At 39.5% G+C, this 18,221-nt stretch overlaps 1 protein-coding gene across 3 annotated transcripts in view; it reads left to right on the forward strand.

The window, feature by feature from the left end:
- The window catches only part of ARHGAP6 (Rho GTPase activating protein 6), a 360,077-nt gene that overhangs the window by 283,044 nt on the left and 58,812 nt on the right, over positions 1-18,221 (forward strand). For all 3 annotated transcript variants that reach the window (XM_068422687.1, XM_068422696.1, XM_068422704.1), the window contains exon 2: positions 4,080-4,239. In XM_068422687.1, coding sequence (XP_068278788.1) covers positions 4,080-4,239 — 160 coding nt within the window. The remainder of the gene's footprint in view (positions 1-4,079; positions 4,240-18,221) is intronic.

Raw genomic sequence — 18,221 nt, forward strand, 5'->3', positions numbered from 1 at the left:
CGATAAGTGAACTGCTTGGTTTAGTGGAGGAAAGATGTTAGATGTTAGTGGGAGGGCCAGAGAGAAAATTCAGCTGAAGCTGGGGATTTGTGAGGAAAAATATGTGACTGGTTGGTAGAAGAAACCAGAGAAGGCTTTTAGTTTGGTTTAAGGTTTCGTAAAATTCGGTTATGAAAGCACCCTCGCAGTTAGCAGTTTGTGTCCTATCAGGCTGATCACTTTATCCCAGAGCAATATGTCTATTTGTACTCTTCTCTGTTTGTTTTTGTGTTGGGTGTGTGGGTTTTTTTTTGTCTTGGTGGTGAAGGAGCCATTTGAAGGTCATACTCTGACCTACCACCTAAATAACAGAGAAAAAGCTGTGTATGTATGTCTGAACACATAGGCAGGGCATGAACTTCAAAAACCAAGCCACTCTGATTTGGTGCTTAAAGATCTTCTGCTCCTCCTAAGCTTCTGCAAGGAGCTATGTTAGACTGATGTTGAAGTTGAAGTAAGCTGATGAAGTGTGCCGCCTCCATATGGATAGAGAAACAGAAAATATTCTCCACGTGTGTCCTGCCCTTTCCCTCCTTTGGTTGCCCCACACAGTGGAGAATAGCTTTAGGCAGATGTGACTGATGCACCAGCACCGATCCTCTAAGGCAGCTTGCCTTTTCTGGACCTCTTCCAAGCCTGGTTGATTTTGCACTAATTTACAGAGTGTATGTAAAATTGTACAGCGCTTTAGAAGGAAGACGAGGCTTTTAACGTACCTTGTGTCACGCAAGGCATAGGAGTCTGTGAATAGATTAAATTATCGAATACTATGTTTTGTCTCATAGAAGATAGTGCTAGTTATTTGCCAAATAAAACAGACTTTTTCGAGGAAACGTTTCTTGAGCCTCTCACTTCTTTAGCAGATTAGGAGATTCCACTGGCCCTAACACATGATCTTCCAAAAATATTTTAGTTAATTAGTCATGTGTTCCATTAGCATAGTAAAAACCTATGTTAATGTGACCTAGCAGAGATTTTATCAAACCCATTGAGTGTAAAACAGGAATGTCTTCTTTAGTGCACAGCAACTGGACAGAGTATTTCCACATTCTTTATCGCTGCTCAGCGACCTGTCTTGGCATTGGAAGGTGCAGAGCTTGCATCCCACCGTTTTTAGCCAGACAGGACCAACCCAGTGAGCACCAGTGACATGCTGGGTGCTTGTAGACTGCCAGAATAAAAAACCTGTTTGGAAAGAACTGCCCTCATAATCTTGTTGGGGACTTTCTTCTCTCTCTTGGTCTTAAACCCTTGACCTCCAGGTGAGGTGTTCTTATATTAAGGTAAAATTAGCCTGGGTAAGATTCCTGAGCCGGTGCTGAGTTGGCTGCTCTGCTCATGTAAAGCAGCACAGCTCTGTGCAAAGAAGCTTACTGGGGTCCCCAAAGCAGAATATTAACGCAGGGCTGTACCAGAGCTAGCAAGCCCTGTCTCAAGAGTTCAACTGGTTTGTCTGGGCTAACAGCTGAGCTGCGGCATTGCAGTGGTACATCTCACTGCTTGCTTGCAGTTACAGAGCTAACTCAGAGATAAGGCAGAGGATATAGAGTTACCTCCAGTGTTAGATTTGCCCTTGGTAGTTTTTATCTGAAAAAGAGCAATAATTCATGTGTCCATGCAAAATTTAGTTAAGGAAGATTTATTTCACTTGTGATAATTCCTAAAACCCCCATGCACCCCTTCATTTTTGCGGTCTGCGGGAAAGAGGACGTCCTAAAAAGTTTACAGTCTTCAGTATTCTGTTAACTCAACATTTTCTAACGGGTATCCTTTTTGCTTCCCATTCCGGTTTCAAAATTAAATATCTTGGTTTGAATTTTTTTTATGGTAGATGTATCAGTGATATTTTTCTTTATGAAAATGCTCATGTCAAAGAAATAGATAAGATAAAATTCCCCCAAACTCTACCATAAAGACCTGTATTTCTCTCTTTGTACCATTTTGGCTGTAGAACATTTTGTACATTATATGTTCATGAGGATTGAATTGCATACTTTTGTAATCGTAAAGTTTCTTTTGCATTATCAGGGTTGGAAAGGAATTAGTTTCTTAGTATACATTGCCTGGTTGTGGATTCTGTTCTCAATCACTTTTATCTATAAATGACAACAGCTCCTTTAAAAATGTAAATGTTTACTTGCAGTTTTGCAAATAAGGTTTATGTGGCTCTTGCTGCTTTGGTTTTGCTTGAGTTAGCTAGTCAGCTCAGCTTGTGTCACCATGCAAACCTTTAGTTTCAGATTACTAAATCTACCTAATCAACAGTAAGGCACTGGAAGAGCAAGAAGAGGTGAAGAGGCAAAAAATGAAGGAAGAAATTCCAGTAGTCAAATACTGGGCTAGCGCAGAAGTTTGCATATGTGGCCCATGTATATATAAATATCATAAAGATATTGAGCATAATACATGCATTGAGTGTAGACATGTGCAGTTGTTCACATAGAGGTAACATCTCTATCTATTATTGTTGATTAGTGGCTTACAAAAAATACTATGAGAAAAGGCTTCCTTGATGAACTCAAACATACTTCATGCATCATAAGAAATGTTGTCTGATGTGTAGTTCCTTTGATTTATATTGCTAGATGGTGCTGCATATTTGTGAATTATTTTTGTCTCATATGTATGTGTGAATACACACACAGTCATAGGTATGCATATATAGGTACTTATATGTGTGTTTCTACACAAGCGTATATACAGGTTGAACGTGTGCACATATATATACACATATATAGCCAAAATATATGGAAATGTGCATAAAGAAGTTTACATACAACAGGATGCATAGCTGCTAAGTAAAGTCAAATTCTACTGATTTTTGTAATAAGGAGCTTCAGCCAATGTCTTCTAAAGTCGATGGACATCCTTTGACTGCAGATGTATGTGCAGAACAGATGAATTGTAAGTGAATGGTTAAAAACTGAGCATGCAGTGAAGGTACAGATGTTGAAATTTAAACTGAAAATGGGCACTTAAAGTGAAAGTGAAGTTTGTTAATTGTAAGTCTGCCACATTGTGATGAAGGGCAGGCTGGTGGGTTTGTCTTTACAGCTCAGCTGATATACATCAGAGTTTTTCCATTATCTACAGCTGCATCACGTTATACCTACTGACAAGTTTGGTGTTTATTTTTTAACATGGTTAGAATGAAAAAAAAATTATTCTTTCTTTCCCTGTAGTGCTAAAATGCACTCTTTGATGATGCTTTGATGAATTCTGAAATCCTTGCTTGAAGATAACTGTCAGCCTTTAAGCTTGTCTGTGTGCTTGCACTTCTCTTTGACTAATGAATACTTCTCTCACCCAAGCTAAATACTAGCTAAGAGAATAGCTTTTTGTGTATGTTATCACAGGTGGGAGAGAGAACAGTTAAAGCTTTTGATTTGCTTTGCAAGCATAATTGGTACCTTACAGAGATGTAGCATATCTCATGGTGTTTTCCTGTATAAATTTTAACACATACATTGTTATTACGGCTTTTCAAAAACATGAAACGGCTTGTCCTTTGGTCGATCATGGTTTAAGCACAATATCATCATAAGGAAGGGATGGGATGTGTCAGAAAAGAGAAGGGGCTCTGTCTGTGTACTCGCTGAGCAGCCTGGTGGAGTGGGATTAGCAAGTTGAAGGAGAAAACGTGTGTTGTCCGTGGACCTGTGGAGGTCTGCATGTCTGACTGATTGTGCGGGGAAGGGAATGAAGTGATGACCGAGCACTGTACAGAGAAGGCAAACTGGGAAAAGCAGATAAGGGCTTTTCTTTTCCTGCTTTGTGCTTTTGGTTACTGAAATCCTAATGTTTTTGCAACAATACTTGGTTAAATGGTTTCAGACAGAATTGACTTTTTGCTGTGCATGTCTGTACTCCTTTTAAGGAATGCTACTCTTAGGAAAACAAAGATCTTTGAAAGGCCAAGAAAATGGCCTTTTAGAAAAGAGGACCTGTGTTGTTTTTCTTAGCAGTAAAAGAGATGGTTCTGTTTATTAAACTGTGCATACCATATGATGCTTCATATTTTTCCATTTGATTTCCTGTAGGGTGATTTCACTTGGAACAGCATGTCAGGGCGCAGCGTTCGGCTGAAGTCAGTTCCCGTTCAAAGCCTCTCGGAGCTGGAGCGTGCTCGGCTGCAGGAAGTGGCTTTTTATCACTTGCAGCAGGACTGTGACCTGGGCTGTCAGATTACTATCCCCAAAGGTAAGGGCTTAATAAACCGTCTCTGTTTAGATTGCTAAGCCACTGACTTCATATCACAGCAATAAAAGGGAGAAAACACTAGATTACGTATTCCACAGACATTTTCTTCTATTTCATTTTTGCTTTAACATCTTAACTACGTAAAAACAACTAGTAATGTTTGTCTGCTATGTCCAACTCAGGCCACCTGGGGTGGGATCATCTGATCAAGGACAGATGTGGACAGGGTAGATAATTTAAATCAGACCTATTCATGCTAGGGTCTCTTGATACTCGGTTGAGAGAAAAAGGCTTTTCTTAGACATCCTGACATCCAAAAGCATACATCTGTGTGGGTTAGATAGATCATACCATAGAAGTGGCTTTTTTACTCTGTATTGTATTGGCTTTGGAGGAAGCCAAGCATCACTAGTCAGACAGTGAAGACATCTGCATCAAGTAAGATTAATCCTACCCAACTTTTCCTAAAGATGGTGGTGTTTATTTTCTAGAAAACAAGTTAATTTTCAGCATAAAACATTAAACTCCTAAGGAACAGGAAATTGAAAAGGAGAAGCTCAGCTGTCAGGATCCTAATGCTGCAGGTTGTGTGCACGTAGTAGACCTGTACTTAGGTTACTGCAGAAGAGATCTAAACCTCACTAAAATTAATGCAGGTTTCCATTGTTTCCTGTAGGCTGGAGATCAAGCCTAGCAAAGACAGCTGTTGTGCTATGACAGTGTCATCTGCAAATCTGGCTTTCCTGTTGTTTCTTTCCAGTTGTTGTATACTTATTTAAGCAATAACAAGGGACCGCTGAATTCTCATCTTTGGCTATGAGCAGAGGTACTGTGTGGCAGCATATACACAGTGATGCCACAGGACCAGTTTTTGAATGAATCAAAGTTAGGCAGAACAAAGTTGTCTAGTCAACAAAAATAATGGTGTGGAGAAGAACAAATGTGAAAGACATCAGCTTGGGTATTCATCAGCTTTTTAGGATCTGCGGAAAACTCCTGCCAAAAACAACAAAGTCCAACTTAGCAATTATAGCAGGGCATCAGTGTGTAGTGAGATGGACACAATCAACTTCTTCAAGCCCCACCACAGCTCCCCTGGTCCCTCAAAAAATGCTCCGTCAATATGAAAACAATTTTACAGGGCATTTGTATGAGGAACCAGATCACTAAGAGCTCGGCAATATTTTCTGGCAGTCTAAACTGCCACTGGCAGTTCCAGGGGGAGATGAATATACCTATATGGAGGTAATACTATCCAAGACAGCAGAGTATATGTATTCTTATTCAGGAACTTTGAGCTTTGGAGAGTGAATACTGTTTTGTTCTCCTTGCTGTTTCCTGCTGGGACTGCTATGAAAGGCCAACCATCTGGGAAAGCCAGAGTCTCTTCCCAGTCAACCCACCCTTCCTCTGCAAGATGCTTTGGAGTCACAGGCAACTTGGCACAGTGCTGCCAGGGCTTGCAGACTAGGAACTCTTGAATCTTTCAGGTTCAGATCACACACAAGAACAGTTTGTATGTTCACAGCACTTATATATGTGGGTAAATATAAAACGTGTAATTAATTTTAGATATATTAAGTCTGAAAAGTATAATTTCATGCATAAAACTGAATAAGAATAATACAAACTCTGGTGAAGCATCTGAAAATAAAAGTCACTTCACAAACTCAGGAACCTGAGTTCCAATTTCATCTCTATGGCTGGCCCCATCATTTAATGTATCTTTTGCTTCAGTTTAGATGAGAAATAAATTAGCTATTCAGTTCTGCTATTCAGATTAGATTTACCAGTGAGATTATTGTTTAGGCATATTATTTCACATCTGCATACTTGCTCTGAATGACTAGATCATGAATTTTTCTGTGTTCTAAGGTATGCAGGGTGAATGAATAGCCGGTGCAATTCAATTTTAAAATGTTGTAGTGTCATCTGTTGAAGGAAGTGAAGGTAGTAGCTAGAATTAAGGTGCATCTAGTATTTAACTGTCCATCCCGTTTCTAAATCTAAACTGTCATCCCGTTTCAGAAAGGGTTATTAGACATTGGAATGGGCTGCCCAGGGAGGTGGTGGAGTCACCATCTCTGGATGTGTTTAAGAAAAGACTGGACATGGCACTTAGTGCCATGGTCTAGTCGACAGGGTGGTGTCAGGGCAACGGTTGGACTCGATGATCCCTGAGGTCTCTTCCAACCTGGTTGATTCTGTGATTCTGTAAATCTGGCACAAATTTTGGCAGACCGCAATATGTGTAAATAATAATCATTGTGTCACTCCATCATGCTACATTTGTGCTGACACTTTGGTAGGAGAATAAGAATCTACTATATTCTTAAATTATTACAGTTTAGGCTCTTTGCAGAGACTCTTCTGAAGTCCACCTCATGTTCCCATCACTCTTGAATGGCGTGGAATGAAAATGTGTGGTAAGAGCCTGCAGGTAGCCAACCAGTTGATTTGCTAAAGTCACAGGACTGTGTAAATGGAGAATTTCAAGTTTTAGCAGTGTGAATAGCAGTGTGTGAAATGGTCATGCGGGAATACAAATAACACAAAACTCCATCACAACCATTTGCACCTCGAGTTAAAAACAGACTGAAGGCTGTTAAACTTTTTCTCTTTTTTAAAAAAAAAGTGATGTGTAGAGCTGGCAGAGCTCTCTAGGTCTGGAGAGATCCAGGCATAGAAAGATGTGCTGTACAGCTTCTACTTCAGAGAACGCTGCATGAAAATACTCAGGAGCAGAGGTTAGTAGGATAATCTATGTACTAGAAAATACAGAAAGTGGTTTTAGAAGTTGGAATTCTTTGTGGTTCTTTGAGTGTTCTTCAAAAGTTGCGAATGACTGACCTTAGAACGTGCTTGTGCCTGCTGGGCATTTGCTTCCTGCAGGCATTTGAGTAATTACATTTACTGGCACAGGTATTGAGGAAAGTAAAAAGTTCATAGTTCTTGGGTAACAAGTGTTTGTGCCAAACATGCTTGCCTGGAAGTCAAGTTAGAATACAGAAACATCTGCTGTATCTTTACAATCACAGTCATACTTGCTTCTTCATAATGTTTCGGTCCTCCCATGCTCAGAAGCCCCCTTTGTCACAGCAAGTGCAGTAAGCTAGCACTTTTAGGGCACATCTGGCTATTCCCACACTTGCAGAGGAATGCATAGAATGTAATACCTCATATGTCATCACTCTCCTCCTCTGTATTGCAGCCATTACCGTTGATGAAGCTCATTACTGACATCTCTTAGTTAAATATCCTGTGGTCACAGAGAGGGGACCACCTCCAACACAAATTTATTTAACCAGCATATCATTTAAAATATGCTATGATTGCACTGCAGTAGGCAATTAGAATGAATTCAAATTGATCAAGAGTTATTATTTTTGTATGTATGACAGATGCTTCAGGTTTGTTTCTTGTTCTCTTTTTTTTCTGCCTCATATCTGCCTTTCAGATTCAGTAATCAACATCTTTTTCAGCTCCCATGTCACTCCCCCATTTGCCACCAGAAACTAGACCAAGGATCGTTTATCCTCTCTCTGGGTTAATGTGTTAAGTTGCAACAGGCTATAATTTCTGAGCAGAGCATCACACAGTTTCTCTACCAATGCAGTTACTCTGTGGAAGATTTTTTAATTTGCTGACTGATGTTCTGAGTGGCACAACAGTACAATTCTGGTGATACGTCTTTACAGTTGCTGTTTAGAATATAATGAGGTTTTCTCATTTCAAGGAAGTCAATCAACTGTGATGAAATTCACTTCAGGTGTGCTTACATCTTGGTGACTTTCCAATTGTGTGTGTCCTTGTATGCAAGTAGTGAGAAAAATGAACCGTTTACAGCATGTCTTCACAAAAAAAAAAATGGTAACTCAAGTCAGGTAGCTTTTTCAAAGTAAAACTGGGATTGGAGCAGGAGAGGAGCTAATTTTCTTCTGTTCATAGGCTCCAGGTATCTCTTGAGCAGAGGAGGTGTTGAATGAGGTTTCATTGGATCAGTTTCCTAAATACCTCATGGTTGTAACTCTCCTCTCTTTCACAGTCCTGTCCTACCTCACTGAACCTGTGTTTGGGAGCACTGGTAGGCGCTGCTAGGGCTTTGTCAGTTAGAGCAAGTGAGGAATTAGGGCTCCAACCCTAATTCAGCTTCTCAAGCATCTGGCTGGGTTTTAAGGTACGACGTGAACCAATCGGTAGGGACTCAAATAGGATTTGTGAGTCAGAGGTCACAGTTGCAGTTTTTACCTCCCTTCTTCGAGAAGAGACCGTGACTGCTCATGTTCTCACCAGCCCCTAACAGGATGCGCTGCTGTCTTCCCAGCTTTGCAGCGGGGCAGGAGGAGTTGTGGAAAGAGAGAATAAATGAGGGGAGACAAAAAAACGTTCGATGCTAATTCTGAATATTGCTTAGGTAGGTGTGCATTTACCAGTGGGACACGCAAACATAAATGGCTGAGCTGTTTTTTGTGGTCACTCATTAAGAAAATAAATAAGGGGGAGATATATGGATAATTAGTAAGTAATGAAGCTCATATAAATACAGCCATGGCAAAAGAGAAGATGAGAGGATCACTAGAAAATAAATACTACCTGCAAACTGTTGAATCTACATGGCCTATATTCTGGGGCATCTATAGGGACTGACTTTGCTGTTGTGAAAATTGGGGAAATACCTATCAGAGAAGCAGGAAAAATGTGTAGGTAGTACCGGTGTTCAGAGAAGTAGACATGGTGTAGCTGAATTGCTATAGAAAACTTGACCATCCCATTCAAAGTCCCAAAAAGTATTATTTGAAATTGGCTTAGCAGTGATTCAGCACGTGATTGAGCTCATCAGACTGTAAGCTGACCAGAGACTTGTAAACAGTGGCTCACGCTAAATGGCAGTGCATTTCAGTGAAAATAAGGACCACTTGGCAAATATTTAGAAGTATGTAATTTTGCCTGTTTGTGTCTTTTTTCTTTGACCTAGGTAATTGTACAGATTGAAGTACTGCTGTCATTAAAGTGGAGTGATAACCACTGTCTGCTGAGTCCAGCTATCTTTGTTATTTCTATAGGTAGGGTGAAAATTCTGTCTTTTCATCTGAGTTTTGTCCTTTCCTATTGTCGATGCTCATGGTAGCTACTGCACTGCTGGGTAACTTTTGTTGATCTCAGTAGAGCAGAAGCATAAGAGCAATATATGTTTTCTCATGCACTTGTTTTCTTGTGCAAAAACAGACACAAATTTGGCCAATATCTTCAGTGACTCAGATAGAAATTACATCATCAGAAGTTTATGGCTTCTGAGACAATTGATCAACCTCTTTGTAAAGAAAAGGCTATATTCAAATCACCATATATCAACAAAGTTTTGTGTTTTAGGAATTTTCTTATTTGTCATTGCTTTGTCCCTTGTGACAGCACAAGCGGGACATGTTTTCTTCATAGTGTCCACAAAGAATGATGGAAAACAGTTGATGTCTTCACAAGAATAAATCTCTTACAGTTCCAAAAGTTGCTCAGTTATTTCTCCCTGGTAATACTGTCCCATGCTGTAGCCACACAGACAACATTGCTGCACAGTAAGCGTCTCAATATAATTAGGTAAATTGCATTATTACTGTAATTACAGTCTAGCTGCCTGTATTGTCCTGGGATGCAAAAGCAGCATGTCATGTGTGTGTCTGTGCAGCAAAATAGGAAACTCATGTGCTGTTATCACATCAAGTGTAATCTCCAAAGGGTTGTGGCTGGCAGAGGACTTAAGAGTTCTGAGCATATAGAGGTCTTGTGGGCTAGGGATTTCCCCTGGGGAGTTTCCATCCTCCTTCCTCTTGCCTCTTCCATGGCCAAATATAGATGGGATTCTTGATAAGGGAGAAGCACTGATGCCTGAAGTTGAGTCTGGGAAAACAATTTAGTAAGTGCTGTTGACTACTCAAAAGTATATATGAGATTCTTCCATTGCATTTCTTTGAGAAGTTATAGAAAAATCTGGGCATATTTCTGAACAAGCACCAGAAAACAGCTGTATTGCTACTCACATCTGTTTAATACTGCTTTTACTTTTATAAAGCAGAGGTGTCACCAATAGCACTTGCTATCACAGCACTGCCCAAAATGGCTTTCAGAAGAAAACATTCCACTTACTCCAGCCCACTCTGGCTGCTAGTGTTGGGACAGGGTGTCAGTAGGAGCTCCTTGGGAATAGGGGGTGAAGATTGGTGGTCCAGTGAGGAAGAGAGGGATCTTAATAGATGAGGGGGAAGAAGTAGATAAGAAGTTTTTCTTCTTTTATATAAAATTGTTTTACCCTGTTCAGAGGCTTTATATTTGTATTATAAATGCATGCTATGTGTTACCACTTGTGATTATTTATTTTGCTCTTTGTGGGTAGTTGATCGTTTGTTACTGATTCATACGCTGCCTCCCACTTTGGGACCACAGGCTGCCTGCCTCACAGTCTCCACTGCTGTAGGAAGAAGAAACCAGCAGGCAGGTATTCGTAACAGTAGATACCAGTTTTTCCTCACATAGTGACTGTGTAATGTTGCAAGCATAGTAACCAAGAGCACACAGACTGAACTGCTCCCTTTTTCTCTATCTACCTTTTTAATTGTCAGACCATAGTGGTGCTTCTGAGAGTTACCAGGCTAAATTAGCAAGGTGTTGTAAAGGCACGTGCATTGCCATTGCCCACACAGTACAACTCGAACTCACAACTGACTTCAGATACCAAAGAGAGGGAACAGGCACACAGAGAGCTTATCTGCTTGTGTGTTAGCTTTGTTTTGATTTGTTTTGACAAGCTTGGGGCAGCCTACGATTATTCATTAAGACATCAAACAAAAGTTGTGAAGCTTTTTCATATATATCAGCCTGGAGACTATTATTTTACTGCTGTAGCTGATTATTGCAGCTGCATGTTTGAAGTTACCTGCTGAAAAGAAGTGCCTTTCATAGGCTGATAATAAAAAATCAAGAGAGAGGCACGTTTAGTTTTTCTGCTGAAAGGTGGTCATTGCAGTAGTTACAACTAGGACAACTACCTGTGTTTATATCGCACTCGTACATTAGGGCTCCAGCTATGAATCAAGGTTCTGTTTTGATGTAGACAACTGTGCAGTGGTTTTGGCTACCAGGACTTAGTCTTGGCACAAGTCAGGGGCAAGGGAACAGTGAGCGAGACCCAGGACGTATGCGGATGGATTAACCACTGAGGGGCTTTTCAATACACAGGAAGTGGTGACCAGCAGGATGAGGCCTGGCTGATACATCATTGCCCCTCAGTTCCAGAGAGGTTCAAAAAATCAAAAATCTTTCTGCTTTTAGGAGAGAGCTGCCCCTTGACCCTCTGATTTGTGAATTGAAATCTCCCCTGAATCCCATAAGAAGAATATGGGCTCAAGGACTGGATCACTTCATAGCTGTGTTTAATCTTAGTTTAGCAGATCTGTCAGCTTAAGCTTGCAGAATTGATTAGGCCTCCTGATATCCTAATGTTCATCCTGAAGAGATGACACGTCCAAAATGACTCTTGAAGATGGGGAAGGAGAAGGTACTGAAAGGACTCAGACCAGGAATCAGAAAAGTCTCTTGTGGTGAAGAAAGTTGTAGGACTAGTCAATTATGACAAACTGAGGTAGAGGAAAACTCCTTAGAAAAGGGTATTCTCTTTTAGTCTCAAAAAAAGGGGAAAGAAATGAAAATTTATGCTGAATTTTCCTATTAAAGTCTGGAAATATTAATTTAACATAGATGGAATAGAATTTGAGTCAGCAGGGGAATATATTATCTAGGTTTTGCACAGACCTTCACAAAATCTCATTGTTTTGCATATTAAACATTTTTGGTTCTAACCTCCTAAATTATTTCTGGCCAGAATTTCACATGTTAGAAAGTTGACACGGGAGCTTTTATTGGTGTGCACTAGATCAGATTTCAGAGGCCTGGTCTTACTCGGTTTAGAAGTTCTACTAGGCAATAACCCTAGAAGTATATTTTTATTTTTCATACGTCATTCTTTTCTTGTCATTAATAATAATGAATCCCAGTATTAACCCATGTTTCAGTAGAGTATTATGGGGATGCTGTCAATCTTCATTTTTTGTAGGAAGACTATTAACACAAGAATTCAGGCCTGTAACTTCAAACTGACTTGGTGAAATATCTTTGTTCCAATCTCACTTCGAAATAACAAGATTGATGTGTTGAAGACTGAATGCTGAGGTTATGTGTTAGCCCAGGACTGTTAACAGATCAGATGTAACAGGTTGCAGTACATGCAGTAGGTTGAGCTACGGCCAGAATGTCCATCTTTGATGAATTATCTTGCTTTTGTTGGCTTGAGTCACAACCTTAACATTACATTGATGTAGTGTTTTGGTTTTAACATGTGCCACATACCAAAGTATACGTATGCTTTCGTGCAAGTGTTGCATACATTTACTTTGTACTTTTGGGTTTATTTTAATGTTCTCAAATATTTTGAAGTGAAAATCCAAAGGTGAGCCACAGAATTTGTCTTCACTTTCCAGAACTGACAAGAAACATGTTACCCAGGTATTTTAGCAAGTGTCCCAAATGTAATAAAAGAGATTAACTGCCTTTACTAAGGAGGCTGTTTACTGTGTTGATGCCACCTATGACAAGAATGTATATCCACACAATTTCTTATAGTTAACGTCAACTAGGTCATACACAGTAGTTTCAGTAATTACAGCGAGTGTTCCACTTTCTGAGTGTGTTTATTTTTTAGACTTACTAGGGCATTTGCGGAGGGAGAAGATAATCCTTAATTATACTGGCAAATCTTATTAGTTATAATGAATATGATCTGAGGTTAGGTTTGGAAACCTAAATGCAATCCCAGTCATTTAAGGGAGGATATTGCTTATGCTGCTTGAACATGTGCTGTTGTACATTTTTGCATGCAAGTTTTGTAGCCAGTTCTACCGGGTGTGTGACTCTGTGCATCTGCTCACATGAAGTGAGCATTAGTCTCCTGTACAACTTGCTTTAGTAAGGTGAATTTGAAGGAGCAGGGCTGGATAAGTGTGTGATTACAGACTGAGTGCTGAGACAACCCCATCTCTGAAATGGAAGAAAACATACATAGTTGGGCTTTCTGAATTTTTATTGTTCATTGGTGCACTTTGCCCCCAACATTCCAGTTAAGCTCTGAATAAAAATGGGAATTCAGAGTTACGCATTCTCCGCTTCTTGTTTATTTTGGCAGGGAGTAGTTTTTTGGATCTGTTTTTTGCTTACATTACTTGTCATTGTATTTCATTATCCATTTTCCTTAACACTGAGAGCGACTATGATTTTTATCTGGACTTGCATTTTTGTGAGGGCTCCAAGCTACTCATTGTTTTTAATCACTGACCATATTATATACTTTATAGACTGTTGTAACAGTGGAAATCATCTAAGTAAACTGTAGCCTATACTTTGTGGAGCTATGGGATTACAGACTGGATGCTTTTGAGTTGGCATCAGTATATCTTTTAAGTGAAGAGGCTTATTGCCACCTCTCTTAATGCCAACCTCTGCCAATTCTTCTCATATAAATACTGTCTCTAACATGATCCTGTGAGTCCATGGATTTTCTTTTAATATAGCAGTGTTCATGAAGATTATGTTAAAAACAAACAAGACTGTGAGCTAAATTCTGCTCCTTTATGCTACATTAGTAAATCTTGGAGGTACTGTATCAGACTTGGTCAGAGATGAAAACTATATAGCTCACTGATGTTTAGATGGAAGCTCCCCCCAAATTAAAATTTTCCATGGAAACATGGATTTTTCAGAGAAATTTTTTCCCTCCTGGGAAAATAAAAACAATATCTCTCAGTCTGGAAAAAAGAAAATAAAATTGACTTAATGTTTTAAGCTAGGAGAAGGTCCAGCTGCTGCAGGGTAGAGGTTGTAAGAATACTCAGCCTTACACTCTGCTACACAGGAGTTTGTCAAAGTGAAGGTGACAGGAGCTCTTCCAGGCGGGGAGATACACAAGCCAAAAAAATATATTTTTTTCTCCCAATAAGGAAATTTGCAGAAATTTCTTGTGAATTTTTTTCAAATTTGACTTTTTGCCATCATTGAGACAAGAACAAAATGGACATACATGAAGCTTACAAGAATATAATTTTTCTAATGGTAGAACAGAGGAAATAATTTATCATCTTCAAAACTTATGGAAGTTTTTAGTGATCTGTTCCTTTTTTAAATTTTGCTATGAGGCAGTTTTTTTGTAAAAGACTCTATGTAATGCTCAGCAAATTGATCTCCAAGATTTTCTTGTATCACATAGCAGGTCTTACATGTCTGTTTACATCAGGAAAACTTCATTCAGCGTATCTATTCAGTCAGTTAGAGACAACCTAATAGTTTTAAAAGCAAATGTTTTTACTCACTACAAAACTCACTACAAACAGAAAAAAAATTGTCTTTTTACTAATTAGTTTGTATTTTGGTAAATAGCTACGAGCTTTGATCGAGAAGCAGCATGCATTTTCTTCAGTGTTATATGAATACAGAAGTAGAAAATACTAGGCTGCTTGGGGAAATCAATGGCACTGTTAATGTGAACATGGAAAAATTAGTGTATAACGCAACACCTTTAAAAGAAAGATTTGTGTAACTTCTGAGAATCTCCCTGTTGTATAAGTGTGTTTTGTGAAGGCGGAGGAAGGGAATGGGGACAGGGATGGAGGTTGAAGGAACGCTTTGCTGCGGAGCTCATTGGGCAGGAGAGCTGAAAGGCCGGAGTCTTTCAGTGGGTATCACAAGGAAAAGATCTAGCTGAAACTCCAAAGATAAATATGGAAAAATTAGAATCCACATTTCCTTATACAAATGTCATGAGATGTAGTTACTGGAGATGGAATCATGACCAGAGGTCTTCATTATTAGGGCAGTTGCTTATTTAGATGCTGACTGTTGTGGGTTTAGGGTACTACTCTTATAAATCCAGATCCAGAGACTGCTGCGTGCGTACATTTCATGTGAATTTCCATTGAGCTTAGAAGTTACTTCTGAGACATAAAATTCCTATCTAATGTAATTTCCTTAATTACACTTGAAAATAAAAAAAACACTTGAAATAGCTGTTGAATATAAGTACGTACAAATACATTCAGTATTTTGTCTGTGTTAATGTGCCACATGAAAATCTCAGCTTCCATTTTAAGATGTTACTCACGACCATTGGCCATATTGAAAAGTTCAGACACGCAGCCCAAGCGAACAGGTGTTAGGAAGCAAAACGCACATACAGAGGGTCTAAACCACTGTGTTTTGCAAAATCAAGTGTATTTGATTCTTTTTGCTTGTTTTCTAAATCTTTGGGAGAGCACTAGTGTAACAGAGGTATTCTTGATTGTGTTCTGCCAAATCTGTCTTTAGTACTTAATGTAGTACCAGCCCTTTGTTTTTGAACACTTGACTAGGCTGTGCTGTGCTTTGCAAATAATCCATATAAGTGTGTGGCAATTCTATAGTGACTTAAGATGTTGTGCTTTATTACAATTCAAAGCCAAAGAATAAATACCAATAAATATATCCCGTGTGAGAAGCTTTTGAACCTTTCTAAACAATACTGACATTGCAGCCTACTAGTTTCCATGTTCTAGTTGCATTTGGCAGAGCTTTGCTGTAACATGTGTGTTCTTCTGGTACACATCTTTTAAAAAATTCAGTTGAAAATCAGATTTATATCTGTTATCTTAAGTGTATTGCTCCTTTCAAAAGTACATTAGGAAAGCATTTCTGGTGGGGGTTTCTTCTTGCCTTAGGTAGAAGAATTAGTTTCTGAAGTTTCTTCAAAGGCATGGTTTTAGTGGAGTTACTGTGATTGGTGCCAGAAGTGTAAGTTATGTCTCTAAATACTGGGTAGGAAAGATGAGATGACTACAGATAGATTTATTTTATCAGAGCTGTGCTACTATATATATCTTTGTATTAGGCTTTTACACTGATAAGGCTACCTCGAGATTTAATGGAGACCTAATTTCCTGCTGAAGGTTTTTAAGAATAGATTAGACAAATGTCTACGTGACTCTATTTCTGTGCAGGAAGTCGACCCAAATGTTCTCTGGAGAACTCGTTGTGCCTTTTATCTGTGTGGTTTACATTTTCAACACCTGTTCCTTTTTATTAATAAAAAAGTATGTAAGCTAGATGATTGGTGATACAGAGGACAGATAATTATTACAATGAAACATTATTAGAAAGAAGATCCGTTGGTCATTTTTCAAAGGGATAATGTCTCAATTACTGGGGCCACCAACCTGTCCAGTGAGAGACCTTCTGCACCTTGATTTCACTTCCTTGCACTAAAGGCTCCTCTCATTTAATTTCTACATCAAGGCTCTGAGCAGGAGTATTGTGGACTGGTTTAATTAGTCCTGGAGGGAGCAAGTTATGAAGGCCGTTTTATTTTCTTGCACAGCTGCTTCTTTAAGGTGAGAGTCTGAGGACAGACTTGTATGAGGGGTTCATAACAATAAAGCGATGGTCAGAAGACAGTGGGGACCTGGATGCCCTGAACTACCTCTGTGAACACCAGCGAGTCCTCTGAATTTCAGAGAGTTTGGGGAATTTCCTCTTCGTTTGAAGACCTCAACCCGTGCTCACGCTGAGAGCATCCTGGGGGAAAGCTCTAAGGGAGACATAAAGAAACTTGGTCGCTGCTTCACCTGCCAGTACAGGCGTGCAAGCCAGCTTATCAATACACAAAAAGTTCAATGCCAGCTAAATGCTGGCAATTTAATGTCTGGTCTGCCTCTAGCCCACCCCATGCTGTGGGGGTTAAAGGTAATTCTCCTTCTTATCAAATCAAGAGTGACTTTGAGTAGGAATGGCATCAAACTACACTCCCCCCTCCATATTATAAAAAGACTTTTTATTTAGGTAACTGATGCCAGGAGACAGTCAATTTTCCCCTGCCCCAGTGGACTGAAGGCAGTTTTAGAGCTGTTATTTGTATTTTTCTTATCTCAAACTACAGCATCAAGGCTTCTGTTTGGCTTTTGTTTGGGGTTTGGTGTTTTGTTTTGTTTTTTTTTTCCCCCCCAGTACAGCTAAAATATTTTCTTTTACTGTAGTTGTTGTGATGTAGTAGAGGAGACAGTTTTTGACCTCTTTTACCATTGGTTATGAAAGCACTCCAAGCTGGGGATGTTGTTCAGCCTTTCTCAAAGCTTTCAAACCTCTGCCCATCACTGTGGTTTCTGAGTGCCTTCCATGTAGAGAGAAGGGCAGCAGCAAAATCCCTGGTGTACCACAATCTGTTTAAGTTAGGAACTTTACCTACCTTTTGAGTTTAGGGAAATTCCTGCCTCACTACAGATACTGCTACAATGTGAAAAAATACAGTGTCTGTACTTTGTCTTGTGCCTGCTACTTCACATTACTGTTTCGTGAATCCTGTCGTCAGTTTCAGTGTAGCAGATATTGCCCTGAAGTATAGAAGGAGTAGTTCCCTCTAATTTCAGTGTACCTGGAGACATTTTTTACTTCCAATGTTGACACAAGGCGTATGCACTATCAAAAGACCTTCCCGGAGAAAAATATGTAGCAAGTTACCTTTTGGCCCAGTCTCTCCGTGGTTTTGGTTTTTGGTGGTGGTTTTTTGGTTTTGTTTTTTTTTTAAAAAAGTTTTATTTTATTAGAGTACTATGACTTGGGACTTCTTATGAGACAGGAAATCCTGCGCTAATGTAGGCACTGAAGCAAGCAGAGCTTCGTGTTAGTTGAGAATTTGACTCTGTCTGTGCTCAGGGAAGTCAGACCTGGCATCCTGCATCTTTATCTGTTTTCCCTTTCCAGGGATTCACCTGTTTTTTGCTACTCTCCAGTGGCAGCCACAGAAGGGCATACAAGGGCATTTGATCCTTCCTTTGTAATCCTCTAAAGGCTGCCAGGTAGCTCTGCATACTTGTTTGAGTAAATTATTTCCATCGGCCCTTCTATATATGGCAGTAGCAGCA

Source organism: Nyctibius grandis, chromosome 2, assembly GCF_013368605.1.
Source record: "Nyctibius grandis isolate bNycGra1 chromosome 2, bNycGra1.pri, whole genome shotgun sequence".
Taxonomy (NCBI): domain Eukaryota; kingdom Metazoa; phylum Chordata; class Aves; order Nyctibiiformes; family Nyctibiidae; genus Nyctibius; species Nyctibius grandis.